Below are 25170 nucleotides of genomic sequence, written 5' to 3'. Positions count from 1 at the left end.
TAGTTTGAGGGACTGAAATGATTTGAAGCTAAGCTATAATTCCTGTGAGGACCTACTTCAGTTTCACCATTTTTTTTTTTTTTTGAGGGTCACTGTCTACCAGTGTCTTCCATAATTAGCTTTGGAAGTCAATCAAAAGTAAATTGAGACTATCAGACTCTCAGTCTCCCCCAGAAACCCATTATATATCCTGGTAGAAAATATAGTTCCAAATGATGGCCTTCCAAATCCTGGGCCTATTTCCTTTCCTAGCTTGAAAATTCTATCTGGTTAATTCTCTGATGCATTTAAGCAGGTTTTAAAAATATATATATTTAACTTTTTTCTGGTTACCCTCAGTGGGAAGAGTGGTCTGAATTGCTTCATCAATCAGTACTAGACTCAAAAGTCCTTCCTACCTACTTTTCCAGTTTCAAAGATCTGATGATACCCTCTTGTATTCACTTTTTCTCTTCTATTTTTTATCTGCAAATAAAAATTTATTCTTATTTTAATGTGATTTTGAAAGACTAAGGAAATATAAACATGTGACCTTTCTACTCTAACTGCAAGTCTCCAACTTTTTAAACTGAACCCATAGCCCATCTCCAACATATTCTTTTGTTGGTGATCCAAAGTAACTCAATTTCTTTCCCATTTTATCACTAGAAGAATAGTGTACATGTGTTTCAAGTGATTGGCCTCAACTTCTTATGTTCCCAATTTACCCACCTCCAACAATTCAGTTTCCATTCTGTCATTCTTAAGATTGATCATAATGGCAGCAGCATGGCAAATCCTTTTGGAAATAACAAGTATAAGATATAAAATATTTAGGGATGGGGGTTTAACTCAGTGGTAGAGAGCTTGCTTAGCATGTCCAAGGCCTTGGGATCCAGCTCCAGCATGCCCCTACACAAACATATAAAACATTTTAAAAAACAACTATTTGAAAGTAGTCACCTAGTCTCTGTCATAGGTAATCAACTCTGCTTCTGTAGTGTAAAAGCAACTGTAGAAAATATGTAGGCACTGTATTTAAAAACATTTGACTGTGTTTCAAAACAACTTTATTTACACATATAAGTGGCAAGCCAGCCTGGTGCCGTGGTGCATTGCCTGTAATCCAGTGATTTGGGAGGCAGAGGGAGGATCCCAAATTCAAAGCCAGCCTCCCCAACTTAGTCAGGCCCTAGTTAACTTAGCAATACCCTGTCTCAAAAGAAAAAAGAAAAAGGGCTGGGTGTGGTGGCTCATGCCTGTAATCCCAGTGGCTGGGGAGGCTGAGGCAGGAGGATTCCAAGTTCAAAGCCAGCCACAATAATTTAGCAAGGCCTTAAGCATCTTAGAAATGTAAACAAGTCTATGAAGTTCATATGTTTCACATGTTTTACAAATTTTATCTTCTATAATAACCTTTTAATAACCTTCCAAGATAGGAAGTGCTTTTTAAATCAAAATAAAAAATAAAAACGGATTGGGGCTGTGGCTTAGTGCCTGGGTTCAATCCCCAGTAATAAAAAAATAAATATACACATAAATAAAAATAAAAAGGGATAGGTATGTGGCTTAGGGTTAAGTGCCCCTGTGTTCAATCCCCGGTATAAGCAAAAATAACCCAAACAGTTTTAGCACCATAAGGAAAGCACAAATAACTGGAATAGGAGCAGACTTCATGGATCAGCTATGCCTTTTATTTAGCAGCCAAGTCAGGCACTGGAGGGGCTCATTTTCTGGGTAGAAAATGGCCACTGTTTACAAGAGGAGCCTGGGTTTTTATAAGTTACACTGAGAGGTGACTTAATTATTGACAGAACGTGTCACTTTGGGCACTCAGGAAACAGGTTGTGAGAATTTGAAACTTGTTTTTACTGAGCAAGGATGGAGGGTCCAGTGTTTATCCTTTTCCTTTGGGGGTCATTGTACTATCACTGGGAAAGGATTAATGTTTAGCTTCTTCCTCCAGGGTCTGCTGTACTGGGAAAGAATTTGCTGGGAAAGGATCAATATTTGTCTTCCTCCCAGGGACTGCCATTTTAGGATTGGCATTCACCTCCTTCTCAGGGATTGTCTTGTCACTGGGAAGGAATTTACTGGGGGTAAGGATCAATGTTTTGCTCCCTCCCTCCTCCTCGGTCACACTGTCTTGGGGGTTTTCATTTTCCATGTCCTTCACCTGGTACCCCCCAATTCCCACCCATAAAAGGCAAGCCAGATGTGACCATTAGGCCATAGCTTGTATATTTCTGTCTTAGAGCAACCCAGTCAAACAAATATACTATAATATACTACAGGTAAGTCAAAATGGAATACTAAAGAATGTTCACATATCCTACAGAAGAAGGGGAAAAAAAGAATAAGAAGCAGAGAAGACAAACTGAAAACAAACAATGAAATGGCAGATTTAAATCCTATCACATAAGTAATTACTATAGTAAACTGATTAGTGGCTCCTCAAAGATGTCCCTTTTATAATCCCTGGGATCTGTGACTGTTATATGGCAAAGGGGACTTTTCAGGTGTAATGAAGTTAGATTTTAAAACAGGGAGATTAATCTGGATTGTCTGTGTTGGCCCCCTTTGAGGGTATGCTCCCAATGACCTTAGCATAATATCTGGCATAGACATGTTCAAATATAGCTACTCTGTGATTATTATTATTTTTTGAATAGTGAAATAAGATGAATAGAGTTTCTGTCCTCTGGCGGCTTTAATGTTATCAAAAAGTATTTGTCTTCTCATCTGGATTTTTGAGGTTCTGGATTATGTAACTTTTATAATCACAATCCATTTGATATCATCATGATTTGGACTTTGTAGCAAGGTTGTATAGGGGTGGGGTGTGATCACAGTGACAAAAGTTGTGCTATCAGTTTAGACTGTCTCTTTAAATTACTCAGAAATGTAAACAAGTCTATCAAAGTCTGTCCATGCAGCATTTAGGGAATATGTTTTGCATGTTATTTTATCTTCTCTAATAACCTTTTTTTTGTGTGTGTGTGTGGTGCTGGGGATTGAACCCAGGGACTTGTGCTTACAACGCAAGCATTCTACCGACTGAGCTATCTCCCCAGCCCTGTAATAACCTTTTAATACCCAAGATAGGAAGTGCTTTTTAAATCAAAATGTGATCTATAGGAGCAGGAGCTGCATTATCCATTCTAGATGAATTTCTTGAAGAATCTTCTCAACTGCCATCTGAGTCAGGAGAACCCATATTGTCTACACAATTTCAGGATTCAAGTGTTGACCCCAAACAATCCAACCTGTTTTTCAAGGAGACATCAGAAAAAAAAGGTAACTTGGAATTAAGATTTCTACTTGAAGTAGAAACCAAGCAAGGATGGAAACTCTCAAGATTATACAAGCAGCAATCCTGACTTTTCCGAAATTAATACCGACTACATTCTTTTGATTAGTCTAAGCTCTGAAGTTCAAAAACAGTGGTGTAACTCCTTTAGTAAGCAAGGATTTTAAGCTCACCAAAGTAGTGCACAATAGACCTTTGACTTTCTTATGAGTCTTCATTTTTAGAATATCTACAAATTGTGTTTCACATTCAAGGAGACTCTAATACTTTTTAAAAACCCTTTCATTTGATTGTGACTTGTCCTTGGAACCAACAGTAATTTATGTTGAGAATCTTTGAGTTCTCCTCTTTAGGGACCATTGCTGGAGATAGTCTACTGCTTTCTAAATTATGATCTTTCTCATGCATTATTAGATAAGAATATTTTCCCGACTACATTAGTGGGTCTGAACTTCTGATATTTTCTCTACATCTGATCTTCTATCCTTTTAATATGATATTTTCAGAAGCACCAAAATGTCAAGATTCATCGACACTTCTGCAACCTGTTCCTTATTCTGGTGTTTCCCAAACCCCTACAACAATCTTCATGGAGACAATACGCTTCTTGATGAAAGTCAATGCTGTGCAGGTCAGACTATTTGGAAAAGGACATTAGATGGAAATTCTTTAGTGAACTACTTTTTATATTTATAGTGGTTTCTTTGTTAGCTTAAACATTTGGAAAGCAGAAATCAAATAAACTTTTTTTTGGAGGGGGCTGCTGGAGATTGAACCCCCTGGGCAAATGCTGGTCCTGGTGCATGCTAGGCACACACTCTACCATTGAGCTATATACTCAGCCTGTCAAATATACTTTCAAGAGCATACCTTAAGCCCAATAGGAAAAACGTCCAAACATGGACCACTCTCTGCAGATGGCACCAGCAGACCTCACTGCAAGTCTCCTCCCTACTGTAGAATATCAGCGGAGCCAAGTCAGACTCTAAGTCATTTACAGCCTGATGTCATTTTCTTTTGGGAAATCATAAGTGAGTGTTGAGGGTTCATAGGAACCTAATCATACCTTTCTCCCTTTTTAGTTCTGACCAACTGAAAACAGATGCATAGTGCTACATGGGGTGGGAGTTAAAATATTAAATTATTTTTATTAATAAAACTGGGCTCAAGAATGTAAGTGTTCCCACATTGAACTTACCCATGCAGTCACAGGTGGAGCAGCTGGAAAATTGCAGCCTCCTCCCACAAAAGAAGCACATCCTGTGAGGTATACCCTATCACATGTCAAACAAGAAGCATATCCATGAGCAAGCAGTATGAAAGACAGCAAGATCCAGGAGTGAAGGGAGTTGACCCTGATCCTGCAGAGCACAAGCCCCACTTAGGGGCTGGCAAGCTCAAGAAAGGGCAAGAATTATGAACTGGGTGGGATTGGGTTGCATGAAACAGGAGCCTTTAGCTCATTAACCCTTCACAATAGAAACTAGCTCCCTCTTTTCCCAGTTAAATAAGTCATTATTCCCCCAGGTCCAAGAGCCAGAAGGCAGGTAGAGAGAACAACTGCAGCCACTACCCTTCCCCAGTATTTTCCTAAGAAGGTAAAAGTATCAGCGGAGGTTACTACATTATAGGCTGAATGGGACTAGACTGAGAATAAAAGGGTTTCCCTTCTGTTTAACATCTAACTTGTCAAATTTGCAACTCTTTGAAATGTGAAAAGCAAACAGCTCCAAATACAAGGTGTGTCAGAAACAGATATTTGTTTTCAAGATCTAGGGTCTACAATTTGCCTCAGTGTAGTTTCCTTATTGGTGACAGCTGTCTGAATATGTTACTTTGTGTGTAAATGGGATGGTTGAGGAATTGCCTTTGCTGCATAATACATACTAAAACTCATCTAGTATCACGGCTATAAAGACCACAATTGTGTGATATTGCAGATTATTCACTTGAAAATGTATCCATTTGGTGACTAAGTGAGTAGTTGATAATGGAACATGAAAGATACTGAATGCTTGTAATTCATCCCAAACCCTTTGAAGTTGAGGACAATCATTTCATTCTATAAAAGATGTTCCTTATTGGTTATTATCAGAGACAGAATCCTTCAACCATGAAAGCTATGGGACTAATGCCATCTACATGTTCCTTATAGTCTGATTTCATTGCAGTATGTGCACAGAGTGCTTGCACATGAGCTGTTATGCCCTCAAGGAGGTCCCAGCTGTGAGTATTACTTGGTGCTGGCCCAGACACACCTTCTGAAGAAGGACTTTACCAAGGCAGAGGAATACCTTCAACAAGCAGTCCGGCTGGACTACCTGGTAATGACTTTTGCAAGAAGCTCTGGAGTGGGAGAGGGGTGAGCAGGCTTTATTAAGGGTAATGATGCCTGCTAGGTATTGTTGTACATGCTGGTGATCCCAGTGACTTGGGGGAGCCTGTGGCAGGAAGATCAGTTAAGACCAGGAGTTGGAGGCCAGCTGGGACAACATAGTGAGATTTGGTCTCAAAAAATAGTGGTGACATGTCATAGGTAGATTTTTGGTGACCAGGGGTGGGGGCCACTTACTGTCAGCAAACTCATCTATATATACTCCTCCATTCATTTTTCTTAAGTAAATTATGAGTTTTGCTGAGGGCAGAGAAAAGGAGAAAGACAGCTCTTTCGGAAATAGTGTTTACCTTTGTCAAGTTTTTTAGACTTTTGTCTTCTGCTTGGTTATACCCGAATGTTTTTCTCAATATTTACTCCAAAACAAAATGATTTTGAAGAATACAAGAAAGAAATGCGAGGACAGACCTAGAAAATACCTCCCATTGCTGTGAAATGCTTCTTTCTGCGTGCTCCCAGAGTTAAACATAGGTCAGTAATGTACTTTTAAATATCACCTCATCCCTTTACTACTTGTTGTTTACTTTCTCAGAACCCCAATGTCTGGGGTATGAAAGGCCATCTCTATTTTCTGAGAGGAGACCATTCTGAGGCCAAGGCATGCTATGAGCGAACCATTAGTTTTGTAGTGGATGCTTCTGAGATGCACTTCATATTCCTGCGACTGGGCCTCATCTATCTGGAAGAGAAAGAGGTAAGGTACAGAAAATGGGTAGTAACCATGTAACTCAGGCCATGATCTGGGACCCGATATAGTTCAAACATTTACATCCATCCTAAAAACTGTACTATGCTAATGAGGCTTTTATATTGAAAGGTAAAGACTGGTTCACTTTTTAACTCCTAATTTTCTGGTATGTCTGTTAACACCATAAAATCAAGAGCTAGTTTGCCTGTTTCATTATCCCCAACCCCAAGAATTTTACTCCTTAATCTTAAGGATATCCTATTTTTCCATGGGGTGATCCCTGACTGTCTAACCATGATTATCCTAGAAGTATAGTGTGTGAAGCTTCCAGAACTGTAGCTTAGTGGTACTTTCTTTCTATAGTATGAAAAGGCAAAGAAAACGTACCTGCAAGCCTGTAAGAAGTCACCTTCATGCCTAACATGGCTAGGAGTGGGAATCGCCTGTTATCGGGTAAGAGAATGAGGTCTTGAGATCAGGCCCGTGCACACAAATTCCTTGGTCTTCCAACACATGGGGGTTTGTGATGAAGGCAAGTGGCAATCGTGGCAGTCTGTTGTAATGAGAAGTTGCTTTTCAAAGCTTTTTGTGAACTGAAGATCAATCTAAATTAGAAAAATAAAATATCCTTAAAAATCCTACAAAAACCTGAACCAAGAAGTCATAGACAGTATTTCATACTGGGCACGGTGGCACATGCTTGTAATCCCAGCGGTTCAGGAAGCCAAGCCAGGAGAATCGTGAGTTCAAAGCCAGCCTCAGCAAGAGCGAGGCACTAAGCAACTCAGTGAGACCCTGTCTCTAAATAAATTATAAAATAGGACTGGGGATGTGCTTAGTGATCGAGTGCCCCTGAATTCAATCTCCGGTAACCACCCCCACAAATATTTCACATTATTTGGTTTAGGTACTCTTTTGTGCCATTATCTGTGAGAAAAAGATGATGTGGGAAATGAAAAATCTACTCAATGAAAATATTGATTAATACTTATTAAGCATTGTGACCTCTCTGTTTGGTGTAGGAGCTATTGCAACTTCCAGTAGAAGACTGTGCTCTGCCTCTCCTAAGAATTCATTACTTACCCTTTCCTCCTGTTCTCCAGTCTTTAAAAGAGGCATATATCTTATGATTCTTGTTTCTTGTTTAATTTCTTCACCTATGTTTTTTTTTTGTGGTGCTGGGGATTGAACCCATGGCCTTGCTCCACTTATATTCTTAATCCCATTTCTCTCCTGTTCTCCTAAAACCTACTCTCTAATTTTTTATTTCTCAACTTTTATCCTTCCTCATACATTTCCTCTTTTATTAAACTATCACCATTTGATTGTTACCCTTAACAAAAGAGTCATCTCCATTCCTTGTGAGGTCTTTGAGGGCAAAATTTTATGTTTATCTTTTTACTCTAGGCATGGAGTATACAGCTTGGCACAGAGTAAATTCTCATTACAAATAGTTGAGTAAATAATGAAATCAGTTCCTCAGAGATATTTAAAGTGTGGGCCAAATTATGGTCACAACTGAAAGACTGTTATCCATCTTGTGCAGAGAAACTCATTCTTTGAAAACAGAAAGTATATAGTGAGTTTCTTTATTGGGGGAGGGGAAGACTGCCTTATTCTTTCCTTAGGCGACCTTTTTGAATGTTTTACAAAGCAAACTCACAGTTTAAGGAAGCTATGATGATTTCATGTGTCTAGAGCTCAGGGAGTACCCTAGAAATCCTGAATACTACATTGATTGGTCAGGATTGGGCTATAAATAACATAATAGGAGAATGGAAGTCTTCAGGATAGTAGTATTTTAACAAACTTTATCCTCAAGAAAGAAATACAAAGTGCAAAGAATAAAACCTAAAAATGTGCCTGACAGTCCACTGTATGTTGGGAAATCACTGAATGATGCATACAGGATAGTGAGTATTTGTGACTTTCCAACCCACTTAAAGTTTCATGGTTCACAGAAAACCTGTGGGACTGCTATAGAGGGAAGGAAGAAGAGGGGCATGAATTGAGAGCCTCAGGCAGGCCTCCAGATCTATTTCACTTTTTAGACAGAGCAGTTCTACTTTGAATTTGGTTTATATATTGTACCACCACATAATATTTTGTTTGAATAAAGTTAGGATGCTAAAAATATAAAACACTGAAAACCACTGGTAGAGATCATGGACATATTTTACTTGGACATAGTGATTTTAGCTAAGCCAACTCCAGCTGCTTAAGTGAATACTACTTTACCTTACAACTCATGTCTCCCTTTGCTGTCAAGCTGGAGGAGCTCTCAGAGGCTGAGGATGCTCTCTCTGAAGCTAATGTGCTAAACAACTACAATGCTGAAGTATGGGCATATCTAGCTCTGGTCTGCCTGAAAGTGAGTATCCTTATTGTTCTTACGCAGTGCCTTTTAGGGAACAGTGGTTAGGGACCACGTAAGTGAGAGACAGAAGATGGCTATTAATGCATAATAGTTGTAATTTAATGAGATCTAAATTTGGTCATTATACTGATGACAAAGGAGAGGCCAAGCCTCAGAATCCTCTACTTGCAATGTATGTAAAACTCATATATTCAGATGTGATTTTCTAGTTAAGGGAGTTCTAAAAATGGGAGCATTGTTCTTTTAGAACATAAACTAGGTTAAGGATCAGTGAAGGAGATGCTCTCTGAGTCTTTCTGAATCATTTCTTCCTCTTGATCTGCTGGGTAAGGGTGCTTGTCCTTGATTCAGATGGTAAACAGGATGGAGATGGTATTGTGGGAGTTCCTGATAGGTACTTTATCTATTAAATAACTCTCCTATAGTGAGACTTAAATAACTTGGACATTAGTTTAAGACCAAATTGAGAATAATGAGAGCTCCCCTCAGATTTTTTTTAACCTTTATTTATTTATTTTTATGTCATGCTGAGGGTCAAACCCAGTGCCTCTCACATGCTAGGCAAGTGCTTTACCACCTAGCTACAACCCCAGCCCCACCCTTAGTTTTTCATTGACCAATATGACACTAAAGAGAAAGTATTATTAGAGAAATGAACAAAATAAAAACTACTATATTTTCTCTTAGGAGTAAATATCCCAAATATCAACATAAGAAATCTGCAGGTTTTGAAAGTAGTGAATTCTGTGGTATATAAAGTACACTTTAATGTAAGCCATTAAAAAAAATAGCACCTCAAAATGAGACCCTATCTCAAAATAAAATATAAAAAGGGATCGGGGGCTGGGGCTAAAGCTCAGTGATAGAATGCTTGCCTAGCATGTGTGAGGCACAGGGATTGATCCTCAGCACCACATAAAGATAAATAAAGGTATTGTGTCCATTTACAACTAAAATTATTTTTTTAAAAAAGGGGCTGGGGATGTGGCTCAGTGGCTCAGTGGCTAAGAGCCCCTGGGTTCAGTCTGTGGTGGTAATAATAATTATTATTATTATCTCCTAGGTTATAAGAATTAAGAATGAACATATATAAAACACTTAAAACATCATAATGAAAACAATGTAAATCACATAATAAGCACTATAAAATCTTGTAATTACTAACAAAGTGGCTTCAATCCTAAGAATAATAAATGGCTCATGGAGCTTTCAGAAAAAATGAGAGGCCAAATTGTTTCTAAATCTTTCTGGGCTGAAGGAGAGATTTTTAAATATATTGGCTTTTACCTACCACCTTTCATTTTCCTGTTTTCCCTTTGAATTCAGTTTCTTTACTGGGTAGGTGTTATCCTCTGTTAGGTAGACACATCTGGAGCAATGTACTATTCTCACCATATGTATGACATATCATCACCAGCTGCTGTACTTTTTTTAGGCTGGACGGCAACTGGAAGCAGAGCAGGCTTATAAGTACACACTAAAGGTATGACACAGATGCCTCTTGTTTTGTCTGCACCTTGCTGAGGTTGGGAAATTAGGAGGAAGGTGCTGATTTAATTCAGGTCTTCAGAGGGTTTCATGATGTGAATATTTTAAAGAGACTTTTCTTACCATCTTTGCCATCACCATGGGGTTGCTAGGTTTTTAAGAGGAACCTACATGTTGTCATGGATGATCTTTTTTCCACTGTTTTAGAATATAGTTTAATGGGAAAATAGCCAGAGTCAGTCAACCTAAATTATGGTTCTGGTTTTGCCATTAATTTACGGTATTGACCTCTTTGGGCTTCATTTTCCTCATGTACAAAGTCAAGGGGTTGGTCTAGACCAGGTTTTGCAAACCTTTTTTGTTAAAGGCAAAACAGGGCTTGTAGGCCCAAACAGTTTGTTTCAACTAGTAAACCCTGCTTTTGTAAGTTACAAAAGCAGCTAGAGATTTACACAGGTGAATGGCTGTGTTTCAGTACAATTTAATTTACAAAAAATAAGTAGTAGAACTGGTTTTGGCTCATGAACCACTTCTGGTCTATTCCATTATTACAAATTGCAAGAAACTTGACTTGAAGGACAATGACTTTAAAAAATTGCCACCATATCCACGTTCAGTCAAGCTAAAGAATAAAAGGAGGAAAAGGAATAAGGAGCCATGCTATAGCTATTTTACTTCCAGGGCATTCCCAGTTGTCCCACCCAATGACTTTAGCTTACCTTTCATTAGCCACAGAACCAGCTGCCAGGGAAGCAGTAATGTGGCTTTTGAGCTGACTGTATTGCTATCCTAGGGAGAAATTAAGATTCTGTTAGTAAGAGAATAGGTATTCAGCAGGTTACTAGATGGCTCAACTACATACCTAGATTAAATTAAATTCAGATATAATTTAAGTCTGTGATTCATTTATCTCTGATTACTTCCTGTCAATTGCCAAATGGGAATACTACACATTAGACAAGAGATGTTGGTAATAATGTGAATACTTTTTTAAAAATTAATTAATTAATTAATTAAATTTTAAATTATTTTTATTGTAAACAAATGGGATACATGTTGCTTCTGTTTGTACATGGAGTAACAGCATACCATTTGCGTAATCATACATTTACATAGGGTAATGTTTGATTCATTCTGTTATTTTTTTCCCTTCCCCCACCCTCCCACCCCTCTTTTCCCTCTATAGAGTCCCTCCTTCCTCCATTCTTGCCCCCTTCCCACCCCCCCTTGTGTCATCATTTGCTTATCAGTGAGATTAAATACTTTTAAAAATAAACTTTAATAAAGTGATCTTACAAAAAAATGTATAAATCATGAGAGCTCATAGTCCCTGATGCATTTTCACAAAGTAAAGGTATCCATATTACAACACAATGCTCTAGTCTTTTAATAGAGCTTCCATGATATAAATATAGTAGGAAAAGCCAATCCCACTTTGCTCTTTAGCTGTGAACCCACATATGAGGGATCATCTTCAAAGATACATAGGTGTATCTGATATGATGTGTACTTCCTTTCCTTCTTCCTGTAGTTGAAACTGAAAGATGAGGCTCTGCTTGCAGAGATCCACACAGTACAGGAGATGGTTGGCTTTGGAAATCCATCTTTCTGACATCCTTACAAATGAAGAATTTTTTGTGTGGGACTCTGAGCTCCTTTTCTTTCCAGAGAAAGTTTCACCATATGAAGCCTGGAGCTGGAGAACCAAAGAATGTTTTCCATGAAGAGAAACTCATTTATTTCCACTGGCTGATACTGGATATTCTACTGATTGACAGTAAACTGGATCACAATAAAAATGTAAATAAGAGACAATTCATCAGTGTGGTTCTGGAGTTAGGGTATACTAAACTATAAGTAGTATGTGCACATATAGCATATAAATATATAAATAATTACATAATTTATATATAGAAGTAAAATTAAGGTACTGTTAGGGGTTCTGATGAAAGCTTATGGGGTCACTCTGGAGGAAGTCAGTTGCCAAGGTCCACGGCCAGGTTTACTTACTGGAACTTGGAATTAAGCCATCGTCTTCAAAGGTGGGCCTAGAAGACTTATATGCTTGTATTAGAGCAAAGAGCATATTGTGGCCAGGACCTTTGGGAACCAACGATGAACAAAGAAGCTTTGCTGCAGTTCGAGGTTCTAACTCCTAATGAACCAAGGGTATCTTCATGGATCTAAACCACAAGGCTCCATGAGGACAACACCCTATAAAAGATGCCAAACTCCTCACTCGAGATGACGAATCATACTGTAATCCACAGTACAGCAAAATAAGGAATAAAGGTTTCCCCTAATGATATATATTGTGACTGCCTCTGGGGGTGGGAGGTGAGTAAGAGGGAAAGTGAGAGGCAAATTAGTAAAGAGAAGGACAAACTCTAGTCATTTATAATACCTCTCCTTGTCTTGGCCCAAACGGCTGCCTCCTTTATGAAGTCTCCTGAGAAAGTACCGGCTTCGCCTTCCCTGCGTCCCCTTCTCTACACCCCCTGCGCCGGGTACTGACGGCCCGTAGCTTTTCAGGCGCGCTCTCGCCGTCTCCCTATTAGGCAGAGCTCCCTTAGGGCAGAGGAGGACACCCTTTTGTATTTACGTTCTCAAGACAGTGCCTCGACACTAACAGGTGCTCAAAAAACGTCTGCAGGATGTATGGATGTATGTATGGATTTGCAGAGCACTTGCCACTCCTCTGAACCTGCACAGCACTCTCCCCAAGTCCCCCAGCAGGTACTCAGCCCAGAGCGCTCGCACACAGCCACTCCCACAGACGACTCTGGCCACACCGCGTAGCGCTGTGGGAAGCAGAGGGGGAAAGCGGAAGAGGCGGGGCTAGAGGACACCCGCTTCCGGGACCGAGGCGTTCGGGCTGCGGAAGCTGCCGGGTGTAGCAGCTATCTGTGCTGATTCTGCCAGTCGCTCTGCAGGTGTACCGGCGTGTCTGTACCAGCAAGCGGGACGATCCAAGGAGCCCCACGTGGGCCGCACGATGGTCCACCTCAGTGAGTCATCGCGGCCTGCGGGACCTTCCGGGCGGTGGTGGGAGCTGGGGCGTCCAGGACCAGCGGGAGCAGTGCTCTCCAGGGCGCGCTGGAGGCCCCCAGGACCTGGATCAGCCGCACGGCGTTACATTTGATTCTTTTCTCAAAATTTCCCCATTTAATCCTCGCGGAAACCCTCATCTCATTTTCACAGATGAGGCAATTAAGGCTACGACAAAGACCAAAGAGTTTTTAAATGGTAGGCCTGTGCGGAGTGGATTGGGGAATAAGGAGTAGTTAAGGGAAATTTCACAAAGAAGATGGTATCTAAGCCACATTAACTAGAATAAATTGGGAGTGAGGACATTTGAATGGAAGAAAGGAATCGCTCCTCTACCTACTTCATTTTAGCTTGCTTTGTGCCCTCTGAACTTATGTCCTAACCAATTCTTTCTTCAATAGCTACCCTCCTCTGCAAGGCCTATCATGGGGGCCATTTAACCATCCGCCTTGCTCTGGGTGGCTGCACCAATCGGCCCTTTTACCGCATTGTGGCTGCTCACAACAAATGTCCCAGGGATGGCCGTTTCGTGGAGCAGGTGGGCTCCTATGATCCACTGCCCAACTGTCATGGAGAAAAACTTGTTGCCCTCAACCTGGACAGGATCCGACATTGGATTGGCTGTGGGGCCCACCTCTCTAAGCCTATGGAGAAGCTTCTGGGTAACTCAGCTCTGGTCTTAACTCATTGAGGGGATTTTACACTGAAACCAGCTCCTAGATGATGGGAATAAAGAATGTTTTTTTAACTCCCTCCAGGCTGCTTAGGACTGGAGTGGAAATTGAAGTTGTGATCTAATTTGTCATTTTGAATCTGGAGATTCCTTTTTGGACGCCTTTATGAGACTTTATAAGTGGCTGGGATTTTATGCTAAAAATGGGAATAGCATATCCCAAATGGCCATCTTTTAGTTTACATTTTTTTCAAGGAAGGAGGATAGTATTAGGAAATAGACATCATCCGCTGACTCCTTGCAGTAAGTGAAGGGAGGAAGAGGAAGGAGAGAGTTTGGCAGGTTAGAAGCATATTTTACATCCATGCTCTGGGTCTGATCTCAGACCTCAATTCTGTGAGGCAGACTTCTCAGGGAAACACTGGCTTGTACTCTATTATAATAAATGAATATCCTGTCGCTTTTAGGTCTTTCTGGCTTTTTCCCTCTGCATCCCATGATGATCACAAATGCTGAGAGACTGCGAAGAAAACGGGCACGTGAACTTCTCTTAGCTTCTCAGAAAACAGATACAGAGGCTACAGAAACAGAAGCGAGTTGACTTCAGTGAACATAACAGTGGTTACAAAGTCAGGGTCCCCTAAAACACTTGTGTGGAGCTCATAAATTTGTTGGGTTTCAGATCAATAAATGGATTTTTCTAAGTTACCATGCTATTCTAGCCTGGCTTTAGTTGGGTTCACTCAGGTTTGTTTTTGTCTGATTTAGGAGCTGGGTCTAGAAACTAAGCATTTTTGGATGACATTTTGGGGAAAAACAGTGGCTATGGGAAGGATTGGATTGGGTTGGTCCCTGGATCATTTGGGCAACTTTACAATTAGCTGCCATTCAAGACTTTTCTGCTTCAAAAGCTTCCAACCAGAGTGATCTTGGCTTATCCAGATGTTTCCTTAATCATTCATGATCATCCCACAAGCTCCAGAACACAGGTCCCTTACTTATTCTTTTTTGTAATTGTACATTTGAATTGTTTTGCTTGATATGTAATTTTAACTTTACAAAGATAAATTGGTCATGAAAATTGCTTTTGGATTGTAATAGCCTACCTTTTAAAGATGAGAAATTAGAAGGAAACTACTATTTTAAAGCACCCCAATGTGCCTACTTGGAAAGACCTGTCCAACATATGTTGTCTGAATAGGGGAAAAAATAAAGATGGGTGCTTTTGTAAAGTCTACTTAGAAAGTCAGGGTTAGAATCATATTTAGGTGTCATGAGTCTGGTAACATAAATGATTGCCAAAACAAAATATCACAGTGTCTGTCCCCCCAGAGTTGCAGAATTCTACAACTGTAAGCATAAATTACATGATTTTAGTGCATTCTGGATACTATATATTTCAGGTTTTATAAGACCTAAGATACAGCCACATGCTTTGGCACATACCTGTAATTCCCATGGCTCAGAAGGCTGAGATACGATTTGCAAGTTCAAAGCAAACCTCAGCAACTTAGCATTGCCCTAAGCAATATAGCAAGACCCTATCTTAAAATCTAAAATAAAAAGGACTGAGGATATGGCTCAGTGGCTAAGTGCCCCTAGATTCAATCCCTGGTACTATGGGGAAAAAGAAAGAAAGAAAAAGACCAAAATGCAAGAAATTTATAAAGAAGTTTCTAAAATCCTATCAATATTCTAATGTATTCTCTGGGTTCTGTATTCTGAGAACAATTAATGATCCTCTCAAATTCTGGAGTCTTGTAATCTCCCTAAGGATTCCTTTTGGTTGGCTTCCACTTGCTTTGAGGAGACCTTCAAGAAAGGTTAGACAGAGGAACCAACTTTATGTAAATTTGACCTTGGATCTCAGAAATACTTTTGAAAACCCTGGCAACTCTGGATGTTTGAAAGATATCAACATACCTTGGAGAGTTTGAGGCTTTGCGGGAACTTCTGGAAGAGGGCGTTGTGATTCTGGGAATTCCTGATCAGTGAGGAGAACTGATATGAAATGGGTCATTATTTTGAGCCCCATCGAATATTTCTTTCAACTCAAGTACTCACTTTTCATTCTGGTTTATCCTTTGCCTGAGATCTGTATACACATATTTTTTGTGTGAGCTTATCTTGATTTCCAAAGTTTTCTCCAGCCTTGATCTTGCTTTGGATCTCCAGGTCTGTGTTTCACATAGTGTTGGATGACAGCTCCAGCCCACCCTGTTGTCACCTCAAATCCAATATGCTTAAAACCAGCTATGAACTTTACAGGGCACTAGTCTTTGCTTCAGCAGTTTGGGTCTTTACTAAAGTGAGAGGTTGTGTCATCTCATCGCCACCAGTGTATAAGGTGACTCCGGAACAGGAAGGTGAGTGGGGCTGATTTCTATTACGTCAAATTCATAAGTCCTATCAGAGAGAGTTTCGTTTTTTAAGTAGTAAGATTGGTGTTTTGTGCTTTTGTTCAATATAGCCTTTTTGCTTCAGAGCTTGAAGTACCCTGGCACCGCTTAACAGCCTTGAGGATCATCTTTGAAAAAACAAATCCACTTAACTCAGATTGAGCCATGTGAAATTGCTGAATGCTGATATTGACCAATTACTATTTTAGAAAATCTTCGATTTTTAAAGACAACCTAATGCACGGATATTCCTATCAGTGAATAAGTGCCTGTTGGGACACTGGGAGCAATATAGGTGTCACATTTCTATAAGCAAGAGGAGGTGGTCCAGGCAGGAGAGGGTATGGTGGACCGGGAAAGGTTGGGACTCTGGCTCTAGGAGACGCAGACACTTGCTGCGTTTCCAGATCTGATTTTTCTAAGACCAGGGATGGCCTGGCCACGCCCGCTTTACGGCTGCCGTAAAGCGGATCTACTTAGCGCGACTCCGCCCCCTCCGCGTATTTTTGTGACGCAGGCGCCCTGGGCTTTTTGAGCGGGAAAAGGAAGCCGGGCAAACCAGAGCCAGGTGCCGCTGAGACTCGCTTCTTTCGCGGAGGCCTTCCGCGTCGCAGTATGGGGCTGCTGGCGCTGTGCGAGCAGGTCTTCGGTACCTCCGACCTTTACCGGGTGCTAGGCGTACGGCACGAGGCTTCAGACGGCGAGATCCGACGCGGCTACCACAAGGTGTCCCTGCAGGTGCACCCCGACCGGGTGGACGAGGGAGACAAGAAAGACGCCACCCTCCGCTTCCAGGTATGTGCGCCTACGCTGGGATCCGTCTTAGGGGCCTCCAACCACTTGGAACCGCCTCGGAGAAGTGCGCTGATCTTGACCTGGCGTTTTCTACCTTAATTTTTCGCGGAGAGGTTTCAGTGGTAGGTGCAGGAGTGACTTTTGGATGCTCTTTTTCTCTCAGATTCTGGGGAGAGTTTATGCGGTTCTAAGCGACAAAGAGCAGAGAACAGTGTACGATGAGCAGGGAACAGTGGACGAGGACTCTGCGGTGCTCAACCAAGACCGGGACTGGGAGGCCTATTGGAGGTTACTCTTTAAAAAGGTAAGGGGATTCTGAAGGTTTCTTTGCTTATTCCCATCATTTAATCAACAAACGTTCATTAAATGCCTCGGAGGCCTTGAATTTTGTGTTAATTTTGTAGAAACGGAGAAATTTGAGTTTACTGTTTAAATATACACAACATACACTCAAGTGAAACAGGCCTTTCATTTCATGCTCATACAGCGTGATTGTGCAGTGAAGGCTGGAACAGGTGTGTGTGTTCAGGATATACCTTATGTATTCAATTGCAAGCCCGGAATGTTTATATGGTTTTTTTCTCTGTCCTTTTGGAAACTTCCTTTAAATTTCTCTACCCTGGTTCTTAGTTTTGCAATTGTAACTGTTAGATTAGGGAGAACTCTGAAAAATCTCGGGCATGGGAAATTTGCTTACTTGCCACAATTTTGACTCAGAGAACTATTGTCTTTGAAGAGAGGCACTTAAATCTTTAGTTTTACTGGTGTACCTTTGATTTAAAATAAGATTCTTGAAGCTTCAGCCATCTCCTTTATCATCAGATAACTCTGGAGGACATTCAAGCTTTTGAAAAGACCTACAAAGGTTCTGAAGAAGAACTGGCTGATATTAAGCAGGCCTATTTGGACTTCAAGGGGGATATGGATCAGATCATGGAGTCTGTGCTCTGTGTGCAGTACACAGAGGAACCCAGGATAAGGAACATCATTCAGCAAGCTATTGACGCCAAAGAGGTCCCATCCTATAATGCCTTTGTTAAAGAATCCAAACAAAAGATGAATGCAAGGAAAAGGAGGGTAAGAATTTGAATGCTATTGATTTATATCTTTACTTCCTACAAATAGGATTTGAGTGTACTTACAACAATGGAAATAAAGACTACTGACAAGGGTTAGATTCCTTATAGCTTTCATCTAATTAAAGGAGCATATTAGTTCATCAAGAAAAACCTCTTTATTTTGGTATGTGTTGCTCAAGATTTTATTGCATGAATTGTTTAGTGTCAACTTAAGGTGATGCTGAAATATTTTTCACATGTAATTCTTACAACTTTGCTGAAGCACTTCTCAAATGAAGTGATATGGAGCCCAGGTACCTAACAAACACTAGTCCTTACTTGGTTGATGAACAGGGAGAGAACACAAGAAATTGTGTTTTGTGTAACTGTGCAGGCTGGGGTGTGGTATAGTTCTAGTGGCTGACCACTTGATTCCCAGAACCACAGACACACAAAAACTGGGTGCCATGGCATCTACCTGTAATCCCAGTTACTCAGGAGACTGAAGCAGGACAAATACAACTTTGAGACCAGTCTGGGTGATTTAGTGAGAGGCTATCTTAAAATAAAAAAGGCCAGGAGTGTATGTAGCTTAGTGTTAGACAACTTTACCTCACATGTGCAAGGCTCTCGGTTCAATCTTCAGAACCCGGTGGGGAGGGGGAGCAGAGCAGAGAGCAGATTCCTTCCCTTGTAAATTTGTACAACTAGCATATGTCAAAATTTTTTCTTAAATAAAATTCACAATGCAAAAATGCAGGTTCTTAGGCTGATAGCCCAGTTGGTAGAGTGCTTGCCTCACAAGCACAAGGCCCTGGGTTCAATCCCCAGCACGGCAAAAAAAAACAAAAAAAAAACATATTATGGTCTGAGTATCTCACCCATATTAAACTGGCGTGGGGACAGGGAGTGATAGCAGAGTAAAGATGCTTAAGGATAGATGGAGTTTAGGGAGGGAGTGAATTCAGGGTAGCCAACTCTGCCTATGTTCTTCTGGAAAAATTGTTTTGGACTAGTATCAAAGTAACTATTACCTCAACTTGGCTTTCAAAATTGGTGCACCATGGAGAACAGACAGTTAAAGTTTTTAGATATTTGGTGGGTACTTGAGGTTCCTTCTGTGTGGCTACTTAAGGGTGGGAAGAGGTCTATAGCTACTAGATATAACATGCAGAGAGAAAGCTGACTAAAATCAAAAGATTTTGGTGTAAGTTTAAAGGGTCTGTTTTGCCTAGATAGAAGGCCAGTGCTATCTCTGTTGAACTCAGCAGAGAAGTGGAATGTATAAGCTCCTAATTTTGCTTCAATAGCTGCAGCTGTTTAGATATAGGCTCACAGTTTATCATTTTCTCGGGTGAAATTGAGTACAGCTGTTAGCTTGAGGAAAATCCCTCGAGTTTGAGGGGAAAATGGCACCTCCCCCCCTTGTAGGTCAGTGTGAATTTATTTGTTCATTCCCTGGGTGTGATTCAAATGGAAAATGGCATAGTTTTGAGAGACTTATCCAGCAGACTTGGGAGAGAGGGATGCTGAATTTCAAGAGATAATTTGAATACAAGGAAAGTGTCTGTTTATTGGCATAATAAGATTCTAATTTATCATCATTCCTAGTATTAATAGCATTTTTTTGCTACTTGGAAAATTCACCAGAGAATGAAACCATTTATTTTAATAGTTTCCTAAGGTATTTTATTTTAGAAAATTGGATAAAGGTAGCTTTGAAATCAGATAAAGGGGGCTAGGGTTGTAGCTCAGTGGTAGAGAACTTGCCTAGCATGTGTGAAGCACTGGGTTCAATTCTCAGCACCACAAAATAAAGATTCGTTGACAACTAAAAATTTTTTTTAAAAAATCAGATAAAGATCAAAACTAAATGTTAATATTTCTTCTGGTTACTCAGGAGAAATCATTTTAAACCAGGGTTGTTCACCAGACTGTCACTAGTCTCATGAAGTAAATTGAGTTTTCAGAGGAAAATCCTGAGGTACCTATGTCCCGGCATCCCTTTTGAGGATGTCTTTGGTTAAGTGATCTTTCCTGGCTCTCCCAGCATGTTTTCCATTGTACCTGGGATTGAACCCAGGGGTTCTTAACCACTGATCCACATCCCCTGCCCTTTTTTATATTTAATTTTGAGACAGGTCTCAGTACGTTGCTCAGGTTGGCTGTGAACTTGGCAATCCTCCCGAACCTCAAGTGTACCTCTGCGCCTGACGCGTGTTTTCCTTTCTATAACCATGTGGTTTATGATGCCTAAGTGCTTGCTACTTCTAGCAAGTAGAAATGAGGGGAAAAAAAAAAATGCTTATTTGAGTTAGAGAATGTATTGTTTGATATCTGTGTTTGCTGTCATCTAGTGAATGATTTTTATGTAATTTTACTCATTTTATCTGTTGAATAAATCCTCAAATGATCAAAGATTTCTTTTGGAAAAGAAAATGTTATTGTAAGCATTTCCTGGCTGCCTTGAAATCTCATGAGAGTTTCTGCTTCAGGCTCAAGAAGAAGCTAAAGAAGCAGAAATGAGCAGGAAGGAGTTGGGGCTTGATGAAGGAGTGGATAACTTGAAAGCACTCATTCAGGTAAACTTGGCAGGTTTGTTGCTACCTCGTTTCTGTTCTGTTTCTGTTCTGTTGTTAATGAACTTCTCAGAAGTGTATATGTGGTATTGTATTTTCTGCTTTTAAAACAAAACTCATACCATCACTAATTGTAGAACATTTTCATCACTTTCTAAAAGAAATCCCCTGTAGTAGCTGCAGCTGTAGCTCAGTGGTAGTGCACCTGCCTAGCATGTGTGAGGCACTGGGTTTGATCCTCAGCACCACATAAAAATAAAGGTATACTAAAAAAAAAAAACTAATATTATTTTTTAAAAAAGAAAGAAACCCCATGTAGTCCCGCCATTCCCTTTTGCCCCCAATCCCTGGTAACCATGAAATACTTTGTCCCTATGGATAGTGTTGTATTTTGACAGCCATGTTTTAACTTTTCAAACAGAGTAGACAAAAGGATCGGCAAAAGGAAATGGACAATTTTCTGGCTCAGATGGAAGCAAAATACTGCAAACCTTCCAAAGGAGGAGGGAAAAGATCAACTCTCAAGAAAGAAAAGAAATAATGGGATTTTTCTCTTCAAAGGTCCTTAAGCTTTACGCAGTGTCATCGGAGGCAAGGTGTAGTCAAGACTAAAGGAAAAAGTTACCCTGACTCTTGAGAGTTGTTTTTCCAGCCTAAATTATTCAGATTGACTAAACCAAGCAGAAATTCTCAACTCATTTTTAGTGTTTCCTAGAAATTACCTGACACTGTGAGATCCTCACGTGAAGGAATGTGGTAGTGATAGTGGGAGGGTGGTATACTTTTGACAGCACTTTTTTGGCTTTTCATCCAGGGAGCTCTGTCTAGAATATGGGTTTAGGGCTGCAAACATGGGTCAGTGGTATAGCACTTGCCTAGCTGGGTTAATCCCTAGCACTGGGGAAAAAAAAGAATGGATCTTTCTATATTGCTTTCAGTGATGTGCATATCTATTAGACCTAGTTAGAACACTTATTGAACAGCTGTCTTCCAAATAATTGCCAGTTTGCTTTTGGTCTTAATGATCTTCAGTATTAAGACTCTTTCTCCTTTTTATTTCACTAAGGCAGATTTTGTATTCTTAATTCTTTTGTACTTTTATTCTTAAGGTATAGAAGAAACAAGTATTCAGATTACTTCAAATCTTTTTGGAAGACTTGTATATGATTAAATAAGTAAAAATTATTAAGTTCTAGTGACTTTTTAAATGATCAGTTAAAATGTGATCTAGATAAGCTATGGTGTTCTGGATAAAGAAGAGGACAAAAAATAATCCTAGTTAGCATTATCATAGACAGCCTGGTTTCAGTAGCATAAAGAAATATATGTTGTAGTCTGTCTGATTGCTGCTTGGTGTCCTTAGGTCACTTAGCTGATCTGAACTTTTTCCCTCTTATGTAAAAGAAAGATCTAAAGTCAAATTCTACATATTACATATATCCAGGCTTTTTGTAAAAGAAAAATGACTTGAAGACACACACAGGAATGAGGAAATTGCACTAAACAACCTCAGAGATACCTTCTGCCACTTAACTTTGAAAGGCAAGCCATATGGATCCAATGGTTTGTTGTAGGGCAGTCAGTGGACTGAATTGCAAAAGCAGTAAAAATTTTCATTCATATTTCTGAGTTGGTGGTATGTATTCATTAGAATATATAGATTTTTAAAAAGAACTGTTCAATTTAAAATCTCTGATTTGTAGACTCAATATTCAGTATACCGTATGTATAAAACAAATCTATTGCTATTGAACATTGTGTATAATTATCTAAAAGTAAGCACATGACACAGTTTTCAGTTTGTGATTACAAACTAGTTAAAAAATACTCTTTTTAATTGTATTAAAAATATAATTCAGTGCAAGTTGTTTGAAGCATCTGTCCTCATGTGATATAGCATTGTTGGTATAATTAGTCACCTCAAATTATGATCATTTGAATTTATCCACTCCGAAAATTAACAATAAGATCTAACACTGGTAATGATAACTAAGGTTAATATTCAATGAAATTTAAATACAGTTAAGCCATAGTTAAAACCACTGCTGTATTCATGAATACTCTCAGGAAAACACCCATAGTAAAATCAGAATGCCAAAGTTCTTTACTTCTGCTGTTAGGATATTGGGTTAATTTATGTTGGGTTAATTTCTTAGTCCACAGTGTCTTAGATTCTTAAGGAATTGTGTCCTGGTGGCTCAAAAATAGGTTCTATAGATCATTTTAAAAATAATTCTACCTCTTCTAGAGCTTCAGGAGAAAAGCTTGCAAGGTGAGTTAAATATTTGGGGAAAAATATAGGGCCAATAAAATACTTTAAGAAGAAAATTAGCATAAGCTGACATCACACAGGCATTCTGTGAGGTTGAGCTGTTCTGTCTGAAAAAATATGCAGTATAATTTGTTATAAGGGTTACTTTATACCAGTGCTCAGGCCTTTACTGAGCCTTTCCATTTCATTTTGTTGATAGGATTAGAAATCTAACGAAAAGCGTCTAGGAATATTTATTTGATGAGTAGCTCAGATTTTTTTATAGCAATATCTCCTAAAAGTGACTTAAAACTTAGTACAACTCACCAGAAATTAATACAAGCTGAAATATTCTGAAGCCAGTGATACTGTTATCAAATCATTTGCTACTTATTATTGTATATATAATTTCATAGAATCCTAGAAGTGTACTGATCATTGTTAACAGAACAGGAGCAGTGATTTGGGGGCAGTTAATTCATTGTTACATCTTTGGAATAGGTTTACTGTCCAGTGGAATAGGTTAACTTATGCTGAAAGAAGACAGTAATTGGAGATAGAAACAGTACCCATGCAGTCAGTCTTTTGGTGGATACTCTGTTCAGTTTTTCTCAATCAGTTGTACCACAATAACTCTTCATGAAGATGGATTCTAGTTGATCTTGTATACAAGCTCTCCATCATTTGATGGTCGAACACTGATTCATGAAATCTTCCCATATGTTCGCTGCAGCCTGGTAGGTTCTTCTCATTTGCCCTATGGTCCCTGCCTGGTTCTAGAGATTGGTCCACCTCTGCTTTGAGATTTTGTAGACGCATGTAACTGAGGACCTGTCAGACACAGATGACATTACAGAGTAATAGTAAATAGTTTAGATTTGGTAATAAATATCAAAGTTTGTATCCTAGGGATTTTTGTTCCATTTATTAGTGAGCCTGGAACTAAATTAGTAAAGCATGTATTTACTCAAAACAACAAAAACAAACAACAAAAAACATATATATTCCCCCCCCCCTTTTTTTTTGTGGTGCTGGGGATTGAACCCAGTGCTTTGTGCATGCGAGACAAGCACTTTATCAACTGAGCTATATCCCCAGCCCAAAGCCCTCCATTCTTAAGAAATAAAAAGCAGTCACCTAGTTATGCTTAGGAACCCACTAATTAAAAAGGAGTGAGATGTCTGTTTTACTCACCTAAATGTTAAATTAGTTACATCTGTGACTGAATATAGTGAGTGTAGCTTGGGTAGGGTAGCATTGCTTCTTTTATAGGAGGAGTCCAGTGAAAGTATTCAAAGACTACTATGCAATGGTACATAGGAACTGAGCTAAGAGAAATCACTTGTACTACAGAAATGGCTTGATTAGTTTTTATTGTTACTTGCTTATTCATCATTAACAGGAAACATTCAACTTGGATCAGTACTTCTAAATTTCACCTACAACAATGAGAATGACCCTGATCATGGTGAAGACTTAAGAGAAGAATTAATATATCCTGAAGTTTTCTCCCATGATTCCTTTGTTAATATGATTTAGGGTGTAATTTTGAGATAAAAAGAATTAAGATATCCTGAAATTTTCTCCCATGATTGCTTTGTTAATATAATTTAGAGTATAATTTTGAGATAAAAAGTTTAATGAGATGCTGGATGCAGTGGCACATGCCTGTAATCACAGTGACTTGGGAGGCTGAGGCAGGAGGATTGTAAGTTCAAAGCCACCCTCAGCAACTTAGTGAGGCACTTAGCAACTCAGCAAGACCCTGTCTCTAAATAAAATGTAGAAATAAAGGGATGGGATGTGGCTCAGTGGTTAAGCACCCTTGGGTTCAATCCTCAGTACCAATTAAAAAAAAAAAAAGTTAATGAGATAAAATCACTCATCATATTCTGACCTTTTAGAATTTCTTTTAATAGGTAAACTTTTAAAGCAGTTTAATCCATAGGAATGTGGATTTTCCCTATATCATAAAACCCATGCTATATTCTTACAGAATGTTTGGAATATTATGAAAATGACTCATTTGGCTTAAAATTTTAGATTAAAAAAAGATCATAAATATTACTAGAGTAGTGAAAGTTTAATATACATGATAGAAAAAACCAGAAATCTGGAACTTTTTGGCTT

At 39.4% G+C, this 25170-nt stretch overlaps 4 protein-coding genes and 1 long non-coding RNA gene across 7 annotated transcripts in view; 3 read left to right on the top strand and 2 right to left on the bottom strand.

The window, feature by feature from the left end:
- Nucleotides 1-12044, top strand: part of Cfap70 (cilia and flagella associated protein 70) — a 100760-nt gene extending 88716 nt beyond the window's left edge. Inside the window, exons 21-28 of the mRNA XM_047552512.1 lie at nucleotides 3118-3276; nucleotides 3796-3920; nucleotides 5461-5613; nucleotides 6217-6378; nucleotides 6736-6825; nucleotides 8642-8743; nucleotides 10185-10232; nucleotides 11769-12044. Of these exons, the coding sequence (XP_047408468.1) occupies nucleotides 3118-3276; nucleotides 3796-3920; nucleotides 5461-5613; nucleotides 6217-6378; nucleotides 6736-6825; nucleotides 8642-8743; nucleotides 10185-10232; nucleotides 11769-11849 (920 nt within the window). The 3' untranslated portion in view covers nucleotides 11850-12044. The remainder of the gene's footprint in view (nucleotides 1-3117; nucleotides 3277-3795; nucleotides 3921-5460; nucleotides 5614-6216; nucleotides 6379-6735; nucleotides 6826-8641; nucleotides 8744-10184; nucleotides 10233-11768) is intronic.
- LOC124984646 (uncharacterized) lies at nucleotides 175-13075 on the bottom strand. 2 transcript variants are annotated; one of them, XR_007108730.1, is made up of 6 exons: nucleotides 12642-13075; nucleotides 10957-11026; nucleotides 6760-6977; nucleotides 5975-6363; nucleotides 4488-4563; nucleotides 175-3245 (listed from the first exon to the last, which is right to left on the bottom strand). It is a non-coding gene; the product is annotated as an uncharacterized LOC124984646 (long non-coding RNA). The 2 variants fall into 2 exon arrangements; XR_007108729.1 differs by having other exon boundaries at nucleotides 4488-6363.
- Nucleotides 13076-13078: 3 nt separating this feature from the next.
- Mrps16 (mitochondrial ribosomal protein S16) lies at nucleotides 13079-14674 on the top strand. Its single transcript, XM_047552519.1, has 3 exons — nucleotides 13079-13245; nucleotides 13687-13947; nucleotides 14426-14674. Exons 1-3 carry the CDS (start codon nucleotides 13233-13235, stop codon nucleotides 14557-14559), a joined length of 408 nt encoding a protein of 135 aa, XP_047408475.1. The 5' UTR covers nucleotides 13079-13232; the 3' UTR covers nucleotides 14560-14674.
- Nucleotides 14675-15538: 864 nt separating this feature from the next.
- Dnajc9 (DnaJ heat shock protein family (Hsp40) member C9) lies at nucleotides 15539-24740 on the top strand. Of its 2 annotated transcripts, none has more exons than XM_047552514.1 (6): nucleotides 15539-16324; nucleotides 16875-17152; nucleotides 17316-17456; nucleotides 17975-18229; nucleotides 20706-20792; nucleotides 21211-24740. In XM_047552514.1, exons 1-6 carry the CDS (start codon nucleotides 16198-16200, stop codon nucleotides 21328-21330), a joined length of 1008 nt encoding a protein of 335 aa, XP_047408470.1. In that variant the 5' UTR covers nucleotides 15539-16197; the 3' UTR covers nucleotides 21331-24740. The 2 variants fall into 2 exon arrangements, with proteins under 2 accessions (XP_047408470.1, XP_047408471.1); XM_047552515.1 differs by having other exon boundaries at nucleotides 16186-16324; nucleotides 16429-17152.
- Nucleotides 23653-25170, bottom strand: part of Fam149b1 (family with sequence similarity 149 member B1) — a 41487-nt gene continuing 39969 nt past the window's right edge. Inside the window, 1 exon segment of the mRNA XM_047552513.1 lies at nucleotides 23653-23871. Within this exon segment, the coding sequence (XP_047408469.1) occupies nucleotides 23798-23871 (74 nt within the window). The 3' untranslated portion in view covers nucleotides 23653-23797.

Source organism: Sciurus carolinensis, chromosome 5 (genome assembly GCF_902686445.1).
Source record: "Sciurus carolinensis chromosome 5, mSciCar1.2, whole genome shotgun sequence".
NCBI lineage: Eukaryota > Metazoa > Chordata > Mammalia > Rodentia > Sciuridae > Sciurus > Sciurus carolinensis.
The sequence above is the reverse complement of the archived record's forward strand: the minus strand, read 5'-3'. Positions and strand labels throughout refer to the sequence as shown.